Source organism: Pteropus medius, unplaced genomic scaffold (assembly GCF_902729225.1).
Source record: "Pteropus medius unplaced genomic scaffold, Ma_sr-lr_union100, whole genome shotgun sequence".
Taxonomy (NCBI): domain Eukaryota; kingdom Metazoa; phylum Chordata; class Mammalia; order Chiroptera; family Pteropodidae; genus Pteropus; species Pteropus medius.
Genome location: NW_024355109.1, coordinates 121478 through 136155, shown reverse-complemented (window position 1 = coordinate 136155; position 14678 = coordinate 121478). Strand labels below are relative to the sequence as shown.

Genomic DNA, 14678 nt, shown 5'->3' with positions numbered 1-14678 from the left:
GAAGGGTGTGTATTTGAGTGTGTACCAGTGAAGATGTGTGCTTGTGTGGTATGGTACATGTGTGCCCATGAGAACTATACAACACATGTCTCTGAGAGTCGGTAAGCATTTCCAGCTTCTCTATGATAGGTTTAGAGGTCACTTAATAATTCTCAGTCAAAAATGGGATTTGATCCCTCAGTTCTCACCAGGCCTTCGTGGGAGCGCCTGGTCTCAGCCCCAGGGATAGGCCCAATGGGTCCAGGAGATGTGTTCACACACAGAGGCTGAGACAGGTGACCTTTCCTGGCCTGACTTGAGACCCCAGTGCTGTGCTGAGGGTGGAGGAGGGAGTCGGAGAACAGCTGGAAGGCAGTGTCACCCCGGAAAGATCAGGATTGAGAAGGAGCGGTGGGAAAAGAGGTGTCCGGAGTGAGGGGACAGCATTAAGGGGAGATGGAGAGGCCAAGGGACAGACAGGTTTACACAATGGCCAGAGTCTGAGCTAGGAAGACTCAGAGGGATGGTGAGGGGTGGGAAGACAGCAGTAGTCAGACTATGATGATGGCATTCCAGGGGAAGCAGGTGTCTTGGCTCCTTGCTTTGCTTACTGGCTTCAATAATAACCAGCTGTGTAACTAGAGGGACAATGCTTATCTCTCTGAGCCTTATTAGAAATAATAACGGGCCTTATTTGGCTGTAGGTTACATTTAGTGAACTAGTCTCACTGACTTAAAGGTTGGCATTTTGCAAATCACTGAAACCTCTCTGGATGCTGTTGATGGTCGTTTCAGCCTTGGGAACCACTCCCCTTCATGTGGAGGTGTTTACACCAAGCTGTCTCCTTTAGTTGGTGGCATCATGTGAGACAAGTCCTGTGTGGCTGTAGGGCACTGGCCAGCCCCAGATCTGAGGAGCACTGCCCTCCTAGGATGTCAACAGGGTGGAGATGGAGTCTTAGGTATAAAGTGAAGACCAGGAGTGGTAGACAGGCTCAGAGCTTAGGGTCATCGGTTCTCTGGGGTGCGGGCCGGGAGTCAAGTTTATTCAGGAGAAACTTCTTGGATATTCATTAACACGGCACAGTGCCAACAACAGGGACTATTCAGCCTAAAATCCTGAGTTCATTCCCATCTCTATCACTTAATGTCTATACCTTAAGCACCCTGGGCCTATTTCTCTTTTCTTGAAAATGGAGATATGAACCACCACTGTATAGTGGATTTTAATACTAGAAATAATGTCTATAAGGCATCTGCCTTGGCGCCTGGCACATAGTCAACATCTTATTATTGAGAGTTATTATTAAGCATTGCTGGCATCGAAGGGACAAGAAAGGTAAATCCAAGCGTCTCTGTTCTCCTGGGGCTTCCAGGGCAGTGGGAGAGATGGAAACACACACACAAGTGACTTTTAATCCAAGTCAGGTTGTACATGCTACATCCAGAAGCCCCAAGAATGCAGAGGAAACTATTCCCAGTGGGAGGCCAGAGGTGCTCTGAGTTACAGCGTGAGGCGATGGATGAAGGTGAGGAGTTAGGAAAGGAGGAAGGTCTGGGAGAGAGCTGAGGGCAAGCTGGTGGGAAGTTGAGGTTTCCCCAGCTCTGTGCTCCCCTCACCCTTCCCACCCTGTTCAGCTTTCAGCTGCCTGAACACCCGGGCCAAGCCTCCTAGGAATCTCCTGTCCTGGTGGCAACAGTGAGGGGGCGAGAGGGTACCTGGAGTCTGAGGCCCGCCCCCAGCCCGTGGTAACATACTTGACAAGACGTCTCAGGGAGAAGGAGCAGGAGATGGGGCTCCGCCCAGCAGCCCTCCTGCCCAGCCTGCACACTCACCATGCAGCTCCCTGCCCTGTGTTCTTTGTCTTTCTTGTGTCTCCATCTCTCAGCCACCCTCAGTCTTCTTTCCTGCCTTGGCCTGGGTCTCTATGACTCCATGGGTGGGGCCTTTCCTGGTGCTTTTCTTTCTGGATCTTCTTTTTCTTTCCTGGCCTTTTTCTAACCAAGATCTCCTCTTCCCTTCTCTCTTCTTCTCCAGTCTCATTCCTTTCCTTCTCTCTCTGCCTCTGTCTTTGTCTCTATTTCTCAGCACCCTTTGCACCTCTCACCAGGTCTGTGTGAGTGTGGTCCTCCTGCGCCTGTGTGCAGAGGGTCACAATGACTGCCCGGAGCTCACCACATCTGTGATGGTGTCTGAAGACAGGGAGGGAGGGAGCAGGATCAAAGCAGGAAGGAATTCATTTTAAAACACATGATTCGCCCTTGCCTTACACTGACGCTGCCAGGCAGGCAAGGACAGTGGTTATTTGACGCTGCCGCTAAGGGAGGCCGGTCTTGCTTTCCTGTTCTCTGTGGGCAGGCCCTTCCTGAATCGCCTCCCACCTGGCTCCCTGGCCCCACATCCCCATCCTGCAGCCAGCAATTTCTCTGCATTTCTGTTTAGTGCTGGCTTTATTTCCCGGAAGTGAGCTGATGGGACAGAAACTTTGCCCCCAGTTCCGCTCTGTGTCATGCATGGTGAAAGGCCAGGCCAACAGGACCTCAGAGTTGTGTGTACCCTTCAACTGATACTGGTTCTTGGTGCCATCTTGACACGCAAAGACACACCCAGCCCTCCTCCTAATGCTACCAGGACACCTCTGCCCTTACAGTTGTGTCCTGTCTGACACCTGTGTGCCTCATTGCTCACTTTTTAGGCTTTTTCCTCAGCAATCCCCATATCTCCTCATTACCCACCTCCATCATTGCATTGGAATCTTCCAGAGTTCTGTTCCCTCCACCTGGCCTAGCTCTACTCTTTCAAGGAGCCTCCCAGGACTGTCTTCAAGCCATGCCTCAGCACTGTCCCTCCTCTCATTGCAGGGAGAACCCTGTCTTGTCCCTCCACTCTCCTGCCCTGTATCTGCTTTTGCTGGAGTCTGTGAGCCCGACCTGAGGTGGGGGGTGCTCTGCCTCCTTTCCACAAGGCAGAACTGTTTACTCAGGCATTTGCTCACTCTCACTCCATCAATCAACAGACTTACTCAGAACACCTGCTGTGTGCCTGGCAGCCAGGCCTCTGTGCTAGGGGATGGGGCTGGAGCTCTGAGTGACACAGTCCAGATGTGAGGAGTGCACCCTCCTCCCTCCAGCAGGGATGGGGGTGGGCAGTGCAGTGTGGACCTTCTATAGCAGAGTGAGAAGTGAGTGCAAAGGCCTCTGAAGGCAGTCAAGCCAGTCATGGAAGACTTCACCGAGGAGATAACTATTTGAATCCCAAGGGGGAAGGAGGGAGCAGTGTCCCACAAGGGAAAGGCCTGTGCAAGGGCATGAAGGGGTGACAAAAGCCGGGAGTGTACAGAGTAGAGAGAATGGGACTTGGTGATGGCAGGCTTGGGGCTTTCTCCTAATCATGAGCCAAGTTGAGACAACCCGGGGGCATCTGGACTCTGTCTCAGACACTGTCTTGGCTGCAAGGGCTGTTTCGGGGCCAGGAAACGTCACCTGCGACATTTGCAGGCTCAGGATCTAGACTGCCTTTCCACTGAATTAAATTCCCTAAACCCTTCATTTCCCCTCCTCTCTGGACTCTCTTTAGGATCATGGCCTCCATCTCTCTGTCTCCAGACTAAGCTGCTTCAACCCAGGCCTAAGTCAAGAGGATATTTTACTTCAGAATCCCCAGGATGACAGAGACCTTCTTTGTCATGTCACTGCTCAGGTTTCTGGCAGTCCCTCTACTGCCCAGGATAGATAAGGGTCATAGCTACCGTTTAGTGGGCACGTGTGAGGGAATGCACCAGGTATAGCATACGCCTCATCCCATTCCATTCTTCACAGCATTCCGGGAGGTGGATGTCCACATTCCCATTTACCATGAGGAAAATGAGGCTTAGAGAGTAACTGACAAGGTCATACTGTTGGAAGCGGCAGAGACACTATGCGAACTCCTAAACCTGTGCTCTTAAAAGAGACTTTGCAGTCCTTAGTCCAGACTTGTCATTGTACAGGTGAGCAAACAGAGGCCACACCACTTCTCTCTCTGGCAATACCCCCAAATCTGACTCTGACCCCAAGGACTTCCCACCTTTGTCCTGCTGCAGGGTCAGCTGCCTCCTCATTCCAGTGGACAAGGAACCAGCTTCTCACTGTCCTCTGAAGACTTCAAAGGAGACTGGGGTGTCCAGGCCCCATAAAGGAGAGCTGTAAATATAAATTCCTCTCTGAGCCAGGGCGCACAGGCCACCCCACTCCCAAGCCCTTGACTTGGGCTCTGGGGGCCGCGGGAAGGAGAAATGTGAGTGTGGAGAGTTTGCAGCATGAAGCTGCACTAGAGAAATGCGCAATGATATGAATAAATTTGAATAATAATGAGAGCAGTGCCTGAATTAATAATGTTGGCTGCTCACCTGACCCACCCCCTCCCCTGGAATTGTGGGTGAGCCTATCCTTTGCTTCTTTAGAAGACATAGATGGGATGTCAGGTCGGCAGAGTTGGAGAGCCGCTCACAGTGTGGGGGAGGGGCCCTGTTTCTAACTTCCTGATCTGCAGACTCGAAGAGCTAGATTTGCGCACTTAACCCAAAGAGGCTACCTCTTTGTATAAAATCATATGCTGGCCATCAATCCACTCCTGGCCAAGCTCCCTCTTCCTTGGTCCCCTTTATGTGTGGCATCCAATGTGGATGTCAAAAGTCGAGGGAGATTCAAAGGAAAGAGATAGCATGGCCCTTGGCCTTGAGCAGAAGTTCCAGACACCCAACCTACGAGCTGCCCTCTACCCCATGACAAATAAAAGCATGGACACAGACTCTCTTATAGCTTGGGATAGGACATCCCATGGATAGAGCTGTGACAGCAGGGCTGAGTGGTGGGACAAGCTGTGTTTGCCCAAGGAGCTAAGGGACCAATCTAGGAAGACTTCCTGAAAGAGAAGAATATGGAACAGGTTTGGAAAGACAGGGAGAAATGAAGCTGGAGTAGGAAGAAGAAGAAGGAAGGAGATAAGACTAGGGTTCTGTCTCTGATAACTTAGAACGAGGACTTGGAATGGGGAAGAGCAGGTTTGGTTTGCATCCTTACACACAGAATGATGGAGGATCGGAGAAATTTGGAAAGCTCAGTTTGGAAACTGTTGTATTTGGGGATTGTGGTCTCTATAAAGTCTTGGGAGTTGGAGAGGGAAAGAAGAGGAAGGAGCCCCCTAAGTTCTGGGAAAGGCTGATTTCGGTTACAGCGTGTTCAGGGGATGTGGGTAGGAGGCCCTAAACCTCTCTCTTTGCTATTCCGCAGCCCCTCCATCTCCTGCCTCTTCCCCACAGCTGAGGCACTGCTCCTGGGGCTGTGCCCGGTGCCCACCACGAGGCGACCGGGATGCCTGGAGTGGGTGGGGGAGAGCAGTGAGGGAGAAGAAACCGCCATCCAATTCCCTGCTCCATTTAGGCTCCACAATTAAAGGCAATTACTCTGCAGTTCTCTAATCAAATGCTCCCGGCCGAGCTGCCAGCCGGGCAGCCATGTGTAGCTCCCACAGCCAGAGGGAACAGAGTCACGTGGCCTCCGCTGCCACAGTGCGGGAAGCCAAGTGTGTTCAGGGTGTCCATGTGTGGGCACTCATGCCCCTAGTGTGTGGGATCCAGGGCTAAACACACGGAACAGGGTGAGTGTGCCATGAAGCAGGTTCAGAGCCACTTTGTTTTGGATACACAGCCACCCAGGCAGCCTACATACACACACATGGACATGTCTGCTCCATAGAAGCTGCCTTATGCACTTGCTGGATGCATTCATGGGGAGCTCTACCTGGCATAGTTGCACATGTGTATTGCCTCACGTTGCCTCGTGCGATACATGCCCAAGTAGAGGTATGGTGGTATGGTCATGTCTCGAGGACTGAGAGGGCCTGCCTCATCGCCAGCAGCATGTGTTATGGACTTCCTAGAAAGGAGGAATGTGCATTACATATACTTTGCTCCAGCCTCTCTCCTGCCCCCTGCCCAGGCAATGTCTGCTCAGAGGCCAAAAATTAATTTTAATATCAGCCTGAGCACTTCTTTATTTATTCATTCAACAAGACTTTATTGAGCACTGTGGAGCCAGTGTTGAAACAGACTGACGTGGGTGTGGGCGCGAGGGGTGGCGGTAAGGGATGAGCCCAGGACCTGGAGTGCCGAAGCTCAGCTCTGCCTGTAGCTTAGCTCTGCCTGTAGCTTACTGGCTGTCCTTGGGTAAGTGTCGCCCTCTGTAAAAGAAGAAGGTCTGACTGGCCCAAACTCTAAGGCCATTACATAACACTGTACCACTTTCTATGACTGCTGAGCACTTTGGCTCCTGAAACCACTCCCATGGGTCATGGAAAAGCCATGGAGGGAGAAAGGGATCAAGGGTGAGCATGTGACATCTTGGAGGGAAAGGGTTGGGACTGGAGGGTCTTTATCTCTCTCTCTCCAGCCTGATGCAAGGTGGGAGCAGGTGCCAGGAAAGGGTGGCTTCTTGGTGGAGCCCCTTTCTTCACGTTTCTCTTTATCCAATGTTGGCTTTGGCTTTGCCAGGGACGCAGACCCGCTTCAGCCAGGAGCCAGCCGACCAGACTGTGGTGGCCGGACAGCGGGCCGTGCTCCCCTGCGTGCTGCTCAACTACTCGGGGATCGTGCAATGGACCAAGGACGGGCTGGCACTGGGCATGGGTCAGGGACTCAAAGGTGAGTGGGGCCGCACAGCCAGCCCAGCATCCAGACTACCCCATCTTTGCACTCACACCTCCCCCCACCCCCCCAAATAGATTCCTTGACTCAGCATCTCTTAGTTGTGCATCTCAGCATATCTCTTTTCTGTGCTCCAGCCTCTCTTCTCCTGTGTGTGTGAGTCAGGCACTCTCTCTTTCTCTCTCTCTCTCTCTCTCTCTCCTCCTGAGCTCTGTCTCCACTGCTTTCCAAACCCCGCAGCTCTGCCTTTCCTGCAACCTGTGGACTTGCTCAAAAAAGGCAATGGGAAGCCTGAGAGATCAAAGGAAACTGAGAGATCTTTATGTAAAAGAGCTACAGACAGACAGACAAACAGATACCACGAGAACTGCTGTAGGTAGACAGAGGTAAAGCAGGAGGTGCAAAGCAGAGGATAGCAACTTCCATGTCCTGTAGTGTTTCATACTAGTCTGACTTGGCTCCAGCCTCTCTCCTGCCCCTGCTCAGGCAATGTCTGCTCAGAGGCCAAATCTCATTTAATATCAGCCTGAGCACTTTTTAATTTATTCATTCAACAAGGCTTTATTAAGCACTATGGAGCCAGTGCTAAAGCAAATACAAAAAGTCAGTAAAATAATAATAAACAAACCAACCAAAAAAACCAACCTCCTGTATTCCAAAGCAGGTAAAGATACTTTTGGAAAGGCCGCCTGGCAGAATGGATGCAGGGTCAGAAAACCTGGGGCTAGACCTGCTTCTGCCACCTACCAGCTAGGTAACCTTAGGAAAGCTACTTCATGTCTCTAGGCCTTAGTCTACCACTGTGTAGAATAGTAGAATAGTCACAGGCCGGCCTGCCTTGTAAGTGCATTTGTGAGTTTTGAACCAAATGAGAGAATATGCTTTGTGAAAACACATTGTTCACTGTAAAGCAGAGTGAGTATCAAAGTATAGGAGGGATTTATGTTTTTATTCTTATTGTTGAGATTATTTGTTGTGGAGTCCATGTATTAGGACAGGTGGGGGAAATTTGTCTGTATAGAGCAATGTGTGTAAAGGAAAGAGACGGATTTGGTGAACCTATTGATGATAGAAAGAGAAAGAGCCTGGGGGAAAGGGAAAGAGATCAATAGATATGGAGTGAGAAGAATCGATAGCCTCTGGACATACGGAGATAATCGGAGAGAGCTGATAGTGGGGAATAGGAAAGGGGTGGGCAGGGGATTGTGAGGGGGTGGGCAGGAGCCTGGAGGAAGGATGGCAAGGGAGACTGAATTCCAGAGGGCCACGGCTTCTATAGGGAACAGGAATCTCTGGGTTAGGGGTTCGTTCCTTCAGGGGGCTGGGCCTCATCCATCCCTCCCTTGGCCAGCGAGGGTAAGACCTTGGCCTGCCTCAGGCTTCCCTCTGGCCCCAGTGAGCTCATGTCTGTGCTGCAATGCCCTATATTTCCTGGCATCCACATACCTCCTCCCCTCTCCCTCTCCTTTCTCCCAGGTATCTGCCTTTATTTTCTTTCCCTTTTTCTTTCCTATTATTATGAGAGACATTTGTCTGCAAACAGCTTCGGAGGTTTCATCTGCTCCTGCTTATCCCTCACTTCTGCTCCCCACCCCCACCCTGTCCCCTCCTCCTGTTTTATGGATCCTAGCCTTGCTGTGGGAGGTTATGACATCACAGTGTCCGCATCTGGGACCTCATTCTCATCAACTGGGATGGGATCCCAGGAGAGGGCGGAGGGAGGAATACTGGCCTAGAATGAGATGTGGACCGACGTGGGCAGAACATGTGCCTGGTCATTCAGGCTGGCTCCCAGGTTGGGAAGGGGCTCACGGAGGGCTCACCCTTTCTGTTCCCGCAGCGTGGCCGCGGTACCGGGTCGTGGGCTCTGCAGACGCCGGGCAGTACAACCTGGAGATCACCGATGCCGAGCTCTCTGATGATGCCTCTTATGAATGTCAGGCCACCGAGGCCGCCCTGCGCTCCCGGCGGGCAAAGCTCACCGTGCTCAGTAATAGCCCCCAACTTCTCTCCATGCTCTCAGCCCACTTCTCCCGTCTCTTTCTCTTGGCATCCTGGCAGTCTCTCCCCTTCTCCGGTTACCTGTTTCAGTTTCCACTTCTCCCTCTCTGTTCCTGGTCTCATGCCTGCCCCCACTGTCCCTCTATCTCCCTAGCTTTCCCTCCCCAACTCCTTTTAACTTCTTCTGAAGCCAGGTCCAGACCGAAGAAAGCCAAACGGGGATGTGGGCAGCCACTGGCGGGACATGTGGGTATGTGAGGTCTGGCATCCTGTGCCCAGGCCGCTCAAGGGCTGGGCTTGGCCTTCTGGACATAAGGCTCCCCTCGCCAGAGCACAGGAGTGTTGGGATGATAGAGACCTAGCCCTTGATTTCCCAGCCTCTCCTGGCAGACAGGCTTGGTGGTGAGGAAGCTTCTCCCTTTCTCTCTCCTGCTCTGCTACCTCAGGGCCCCAGAAACTGCCCCTTTTGCTCCTTTTCCTCCTCACGCAGCTTTACTCAGCCCTTCTTCCTCTTTGTTGCCTCATTTCTTCTCTGTGCTCACCCCTCCTCGGATTCACTTGAAGGCCTCCTCAGGGAACAGGGGAGCAGGACTGGAAGGAATAGGCTGAGGGCCTAGAGCTGAGGACTGGGGAGGGGTGGAGTGAGGTCATGACTGTGTCTGTATGGGCCCTGGAGGGGCGCTCCCTGCCGCCCCCCCCCTCTCTTAGCTGCTGCCCAAGGAGCACAGAGCAGGGTAACACCTGGGGCCATTTGCATAATGAGGGGACTCTCTCCTGCACACAGCACAGGAATGAGGCCAGCTCCACATGCCCCACCCCCCTGCCTCCACCTCTGTCTCTGCTTCTGCTGTGCCCCTCTAGCTGGACCTCTGGCTCCATCAGTCTTTTTGTCTCCCTCAAGCTCAGGGGTTCTCACTGGGTCTCTGCCTCTGCTGTGCTTCTGTCTCTGCTTGGTTCTATCTGCCTGTGACCCTCTCTCTTCCCTTTTGTTATCAACTCTATCCCTTTCTTTTCTTCTGCCTCCATGTGATCTGTCCTGTCCTGCTCCCTCTCTTTTTTTTCCCCTGAACAGAAATCGCTGAAGTAAGGGAAGCCCCCAGGAGGGATGGGAGGAAGAAGAAAGGCACTGAGATGAGTGAGCTTGGACATAAGGAAGTTTTTTTTTTAACCTGGGAGCTGGGGAAGGGGAGGGATTGGAGAGAACGTGACCAGTCCTCTGAATGTGGTAGGAAGAGGCCTGGACTGGGAGTCGGGAGACCAAGAGTCTGAAGACCTCTGGACATTAGTATCCTCATCGGTAACACAGCATAATGATGCCTGCTTTTTCTTAGCAACTGCCACTTTGCTGCTCCTTATGCAGGGAGTTGTAAACTGTGAAGGTCTGGGCAGAGGTGAGGTGTCAGAATAAGTGAGGACTTGGGGGACCTCGCAGCCAGTGTTCTTGGATGTAAAGGCCCTGAAGGATTAGGACTCTAGGCTGGTGGATGAGTTGCTTTCCTTTCTTTGGTGAGGATAAGTGGGAAGAATTAGCAAGGAGCAAGACTGATGTTAGGGAGCAAGAGTTAGTTGACTGCCGGAGGTGGGCATCAGAAGACAAGACATCATCTTCCATCCCTCATTGAAGAGTTGTGAGCCCCATGCTGGACCAGGCATTCCAAGGGAACCATGAGATTCTTCAGAGGCCTTCTCTCTTCTTTTTCACACCCTAATTGCTTCTGTTTTTGCATGTTAGATGATGCTACTTCTGCCTGGAGAACTCCCATCCTAATGATAATCTTCCCTTCCCTCTTCTACCTAAGCACAGAGACAGAAATAGAGAGAATTGAAGGAAGGCCAACCAAGCCCCTAGGTATTGTAGAAACAGGGCTTATAATGGTATCTAGTGGCTTCGTTCAATCAAGGAAGGCTTCCTGGAAGAACAGAATATAAATGGGAACCCTAGATGGAGGAGTACCTTGTTAAAAAAACTTGCAAGTCAGTTAGGGAGAGCCACATGAGTGGGGGAGCTGACTGTCTTGTTCGGAGGGCATGGTTGCTGTGGAGGGTGTGGGTCTTTGCAGCCTATCTGGGTGATTTGGACAGATAAGAAAAGCAAGGAAAGGCCCCGAGAATGAAAGAGATGAAAGTTTAGTCTGACTGCTTCTTTCTCCTCCTTGTTTCTCTTGAATTCTCAAACTACCTGTCACCTGCAACCTTAAGGAGGCAATAAGAAGAAAGGACATTTCTTGCTTTCTTCCCTGCTTACTTGTGTATACACAGCTTTTGCTCATGGCAGCCCAGGAACCCAGACACTGGGCAGGGCAGGGTCAAGAGAGGGCTATGTCCAGTGCCCAGGATCAGCCTCCCTGCACACAGCCAGCCTCCTCACCTGCCCCCATCTGCAGCCATACAGCCCTCAGTGATCTCCCCTCTAACCCCCGCCCAAGCTTAGCCTTCACACAGAATGGCCTTTCATTCTTCCTGCAGCAGGACTTTGAGAAACTGCTCCCCACCCGCCTCAGACACAGAAGCAAAAAATACAGATCTACAGACAGGACTGCTCCCTCGTTATTCACAGTGATAACAACTCAGTGCAGCAGCGATGAGCGCAGCCTCTGGCTCAGCAGACCTAGTCCACCTCCCAGCCCTGCCATTTAACTCACTCTCCTGTCTCTGATTACATTTGCTTAACCTCTCTGAGCCTCTGTACCTTATCTGTAAATTGGGGTTAATGGTATTTACTGTGAAAGGATTAATGAAATATACTTGGTGGTGAGGATTACGTGACATCATACGCATGAGGCACTTTGGCTGACACCTGGTGAACATTCAATGGGTGGTAGAAATATTGTCAATCGCATCACAGATTACAAGTGCCTTTACATCCTGAATCTTATTTTCCCTTCACAGTAACAACCCTGAGGAATAGGTGTTAATGTTCTTTTTGAAATTTTACAAACAAGGAAACTAAGGCCATAAAGACATGTACATATTGATATGCAAATTTGTCACAAATCACAAAAATTTGTTCATGAACAAATGTACCCCTGGACACATGATGGCTGAGCAGCCACCTCAACGGCCTATTTTCCTTTGCCCTAGATGTGAAGAGAAAGGTGAGCTAGTGACAGAGGTGACAGATGGACATTCTTTCCCTGAACGAAAGGAAAGAGTCCAGGTTACAAGGGAAGGGATAGCTGATAGGAGGGGAGACTTGCCTGCAGGAGGGATTTCTCATGTCTGGACAATGTATCTTCCCCATCCCCCACAGAAACGCAAGGCTCTGCTACCCAGGACCTTCCTCCTGGGAGTGCCAGCAAGGCTTGACCTTGGAGGGTCCCAGGTGGACCAGGAGACCCTGAGTGGCTGCTCTTTATCCATATCTCTCTGCCTCCCTCTCCCTCCCACCCCACTTCCAAATCTGCACCCATCTGGCACTGGACCGGGTACACCAGCAAGCAGAGGATGAGCCAGGATTCAGTGGATGACTCGGTAGCCAGGAGTTGGAAGCACGGCTGGCCATTGTCTGAGTTGTAGAGTGAACACACCCCACACTTGCCTACGCCTGCACATTACAGTCCATGTACAATGCCTCATCCCTCCTTCATGAAGGCCCTGTGGGCAGACACTGTCAGGTCTCTATTGAAGAAACAGACTCAGTTACTTGAGGGACTCATCTGAGATCACAAGTTAGGTAAATAAAGGTGCCAGGGTTTAAAACTATGATTCTAAATTTCGTGCTTTTCCCACTCTACCACTCTGCATGTACAAGTTGAGCAGACGCTGGGGCAGGCTACAAGTAGTTCCTTTCTCCTGGGAACCCCTGCATAGGGACCATCACTTCATAAGCTTCAGGACAGTCCTGCCCACCACTGGACTCCACGGACCTCCCAGGGTCCACTCTCAAGGGTTTCCTTGGAGCGCCCCCGCTGAATGTTTCCCAGCGAAAAAATTAACAAAACCTTTCTTATTTCTGGCCTGATGAATACTAGGTGGACCAGAAAGAGAATATTCAAAATTTGTCTGCCTTTATCTCACCAATCACTTATTCAGTAATTCAGCCAATGTCCCTGAGGACCTGCTAACTACCAAGCTCTGGGCTGAACACTAGGGCTTTAAGAAAAAAGAAGTAGCCCCTGCCCTCAGGGAACTTGTAGTCTGGGTTCCCTGAGCACTCAGAAGCCTGTGGAGATAGAACAGGGAGAGGCCCCAATTTCCTAGTATCAGACACTTGCAATTCAATTCCTTAAGCACTTAGCAAGAACCTGCTCTGGCCACGTTCTGGGCACTGGAGACTGTAAACATTAGTGCGACAGGCTCCCTGCTTTTCCAGGAATAACAGTTTGAGTTGGGGAGGAAGTGTGAATAATCGCCATTAAGTAACCTCAGCACAAGGTAGATGGTGTGAGGAGCTCTGAGCGACTAGCCAGGACCATTGAGGTGGTAATTGGGGGTCGGGGGGACATGGCATGGAAGGCCTTGTGCAGTGACTGGGATGGGTAGCACTTCAGCAGAAGCTGTGAGAGAAAGAAGAGCAGAAGCAAAGACGAGGAGGTGAGAAAGTACAGAACTTGGCCTGAGGAGTCCTGAACAGCAGGCTGAGGGGCTGGGAACTCATGCCCATGGCAGCTGGTAGCTATCAAAGGTGTTTGAGCAGGAGCACAGTCTTAGCTGTGCTATATAGAAAGTAACCTGCCAGCAGTTCCGGATTAGTTGGGGCCAGCAAGGATTGGAGTCAGAGTCCATTTGGGAAGGCTGCTATAATGGACCCACTCATCTGGCTGCTCCAGGGCAGAGGAGCGGATAGGAGGGAATGGAGGGAAGAAGTAGCCACAGAGGTAGCCACCTTTCTGTGCCAGGTCCCCGAAGATATGAGGTATACTCAAACTCTGAATAGCCCCTTCCTAATTTGAGGCCACTCTCGTCATCTGTATATAGCCTTGAACAATGGCAGGGGATGTAGTATCAGAATATGGTACAGGTTGGGAAAGAATATCCGATGGGGGGCTGGGAAAGCTGTGTGAGCTGAGGGCCTTGGGTGAAGCCACCACAGGGGCACAGGTACAAAGACTGTTGGAGATAAGGGTGGCATCACCTCACCTTGAGGTGGACATGCCGAGGGAGGGATGCCCTCAGAGGCAGCAGGGCTTTCGGTTATCAGGGCAGTGTTGGCCGAACCCTAGACTGACATTGCTTCACTCTCCCCCACAGTCCCCCCAGAGGACACCAGGATTGATGGAGGTCCTGTGCTTCTGTTGCAAGCAGGCACCCCCCACAACCTCACATGCCGAGCCTTCAGTGCCAAGCCTGCTGCCACCATCATCTGGTTCCGGGATGGGACACAGCAGGACGGTGCTGTGTCCAGCACGGTGAGACCCTGCTTGCTCCTCCAGCTCCTCTTGGGCCTCATGCCAGGTCACCTTTTTTTCCCACATGGATCTGACCTCAGACTCATGGGGATACAGATGTGAGAAGGGGCCTTAGAGGTCATCTGGTCCAACTCACTCGTTACACAATTGAGAAAATTGAGGCCCAGAGAAGTGAATTCCCAGGTTCAGGTTCACGATGCCATTTGGTAGCTAAGTAGAGACCAAGAATAATAGTAATAATAGCTACATTGATGAAGAACCTACTGTGTGCCAGGCACTGTGTATGCTAAGCTCTTTCTGGAGACTGTCTCTTAATCCTCACAGGAGTTTCATAAGTTAGATGTTATTTCCAACTCACAGTGAGGAAACTGATGGGCAGAGAAGTTGAGTGACTTGCCCCAGGTCACATAGCTGGCCTGCAGCAGAGCTGGGGTTTGTACCTGGGGCAGACTGCACTCTCCCTAATGAGCACTTCGACCTCCTTCCATCACTCATCCTCTAGTTCGCACATTTTCCAAGTTAGCACAACTAAGTAGCAGGGGAGGCAGGGCTCACTGTGTACATTTCATAGACGAGGAACCTGTGGCAGAGAAAGACATTAAGAGACTTACCCAGAATCACATGGCAGTGTTGACGGCGGAGCTGAAATCAGAATCCTGATCTCCTG

The 14678-nt window shown here is 51.4% G+C and overlaps 1 protein-coding gene across 4 annotated transcripts in view; it reads left to right on the top strand.

The window, feature by feature from the left end:
- KIRREL1 (kirre like nephrin family adhesion molecule 1) overlaps nt 1-14678 on the top strand; it is a 107071-nt gene that overhangs the window by 79166 nt on the left and 13227 nt on the right. For all 4 annotated transcript variants that reach the window (XM_039857118.1, XM_039857116.1, XM_039857119.1 and 1 more), the window contains exons 2-4: nt 6510-6659; nt 8503-8652; nt 13854-14011. In XM_039857118.1, the coding sequence (XP_039713052.1) occupies nt 6510-6659; nt 8503-8652; nt 13854-14011 (458 nt within the window). The remainder of the gene's footprint in view (nt 1-6509; nt 6660-8502; nt 8653-13853; nt 14012-14678) is intronic.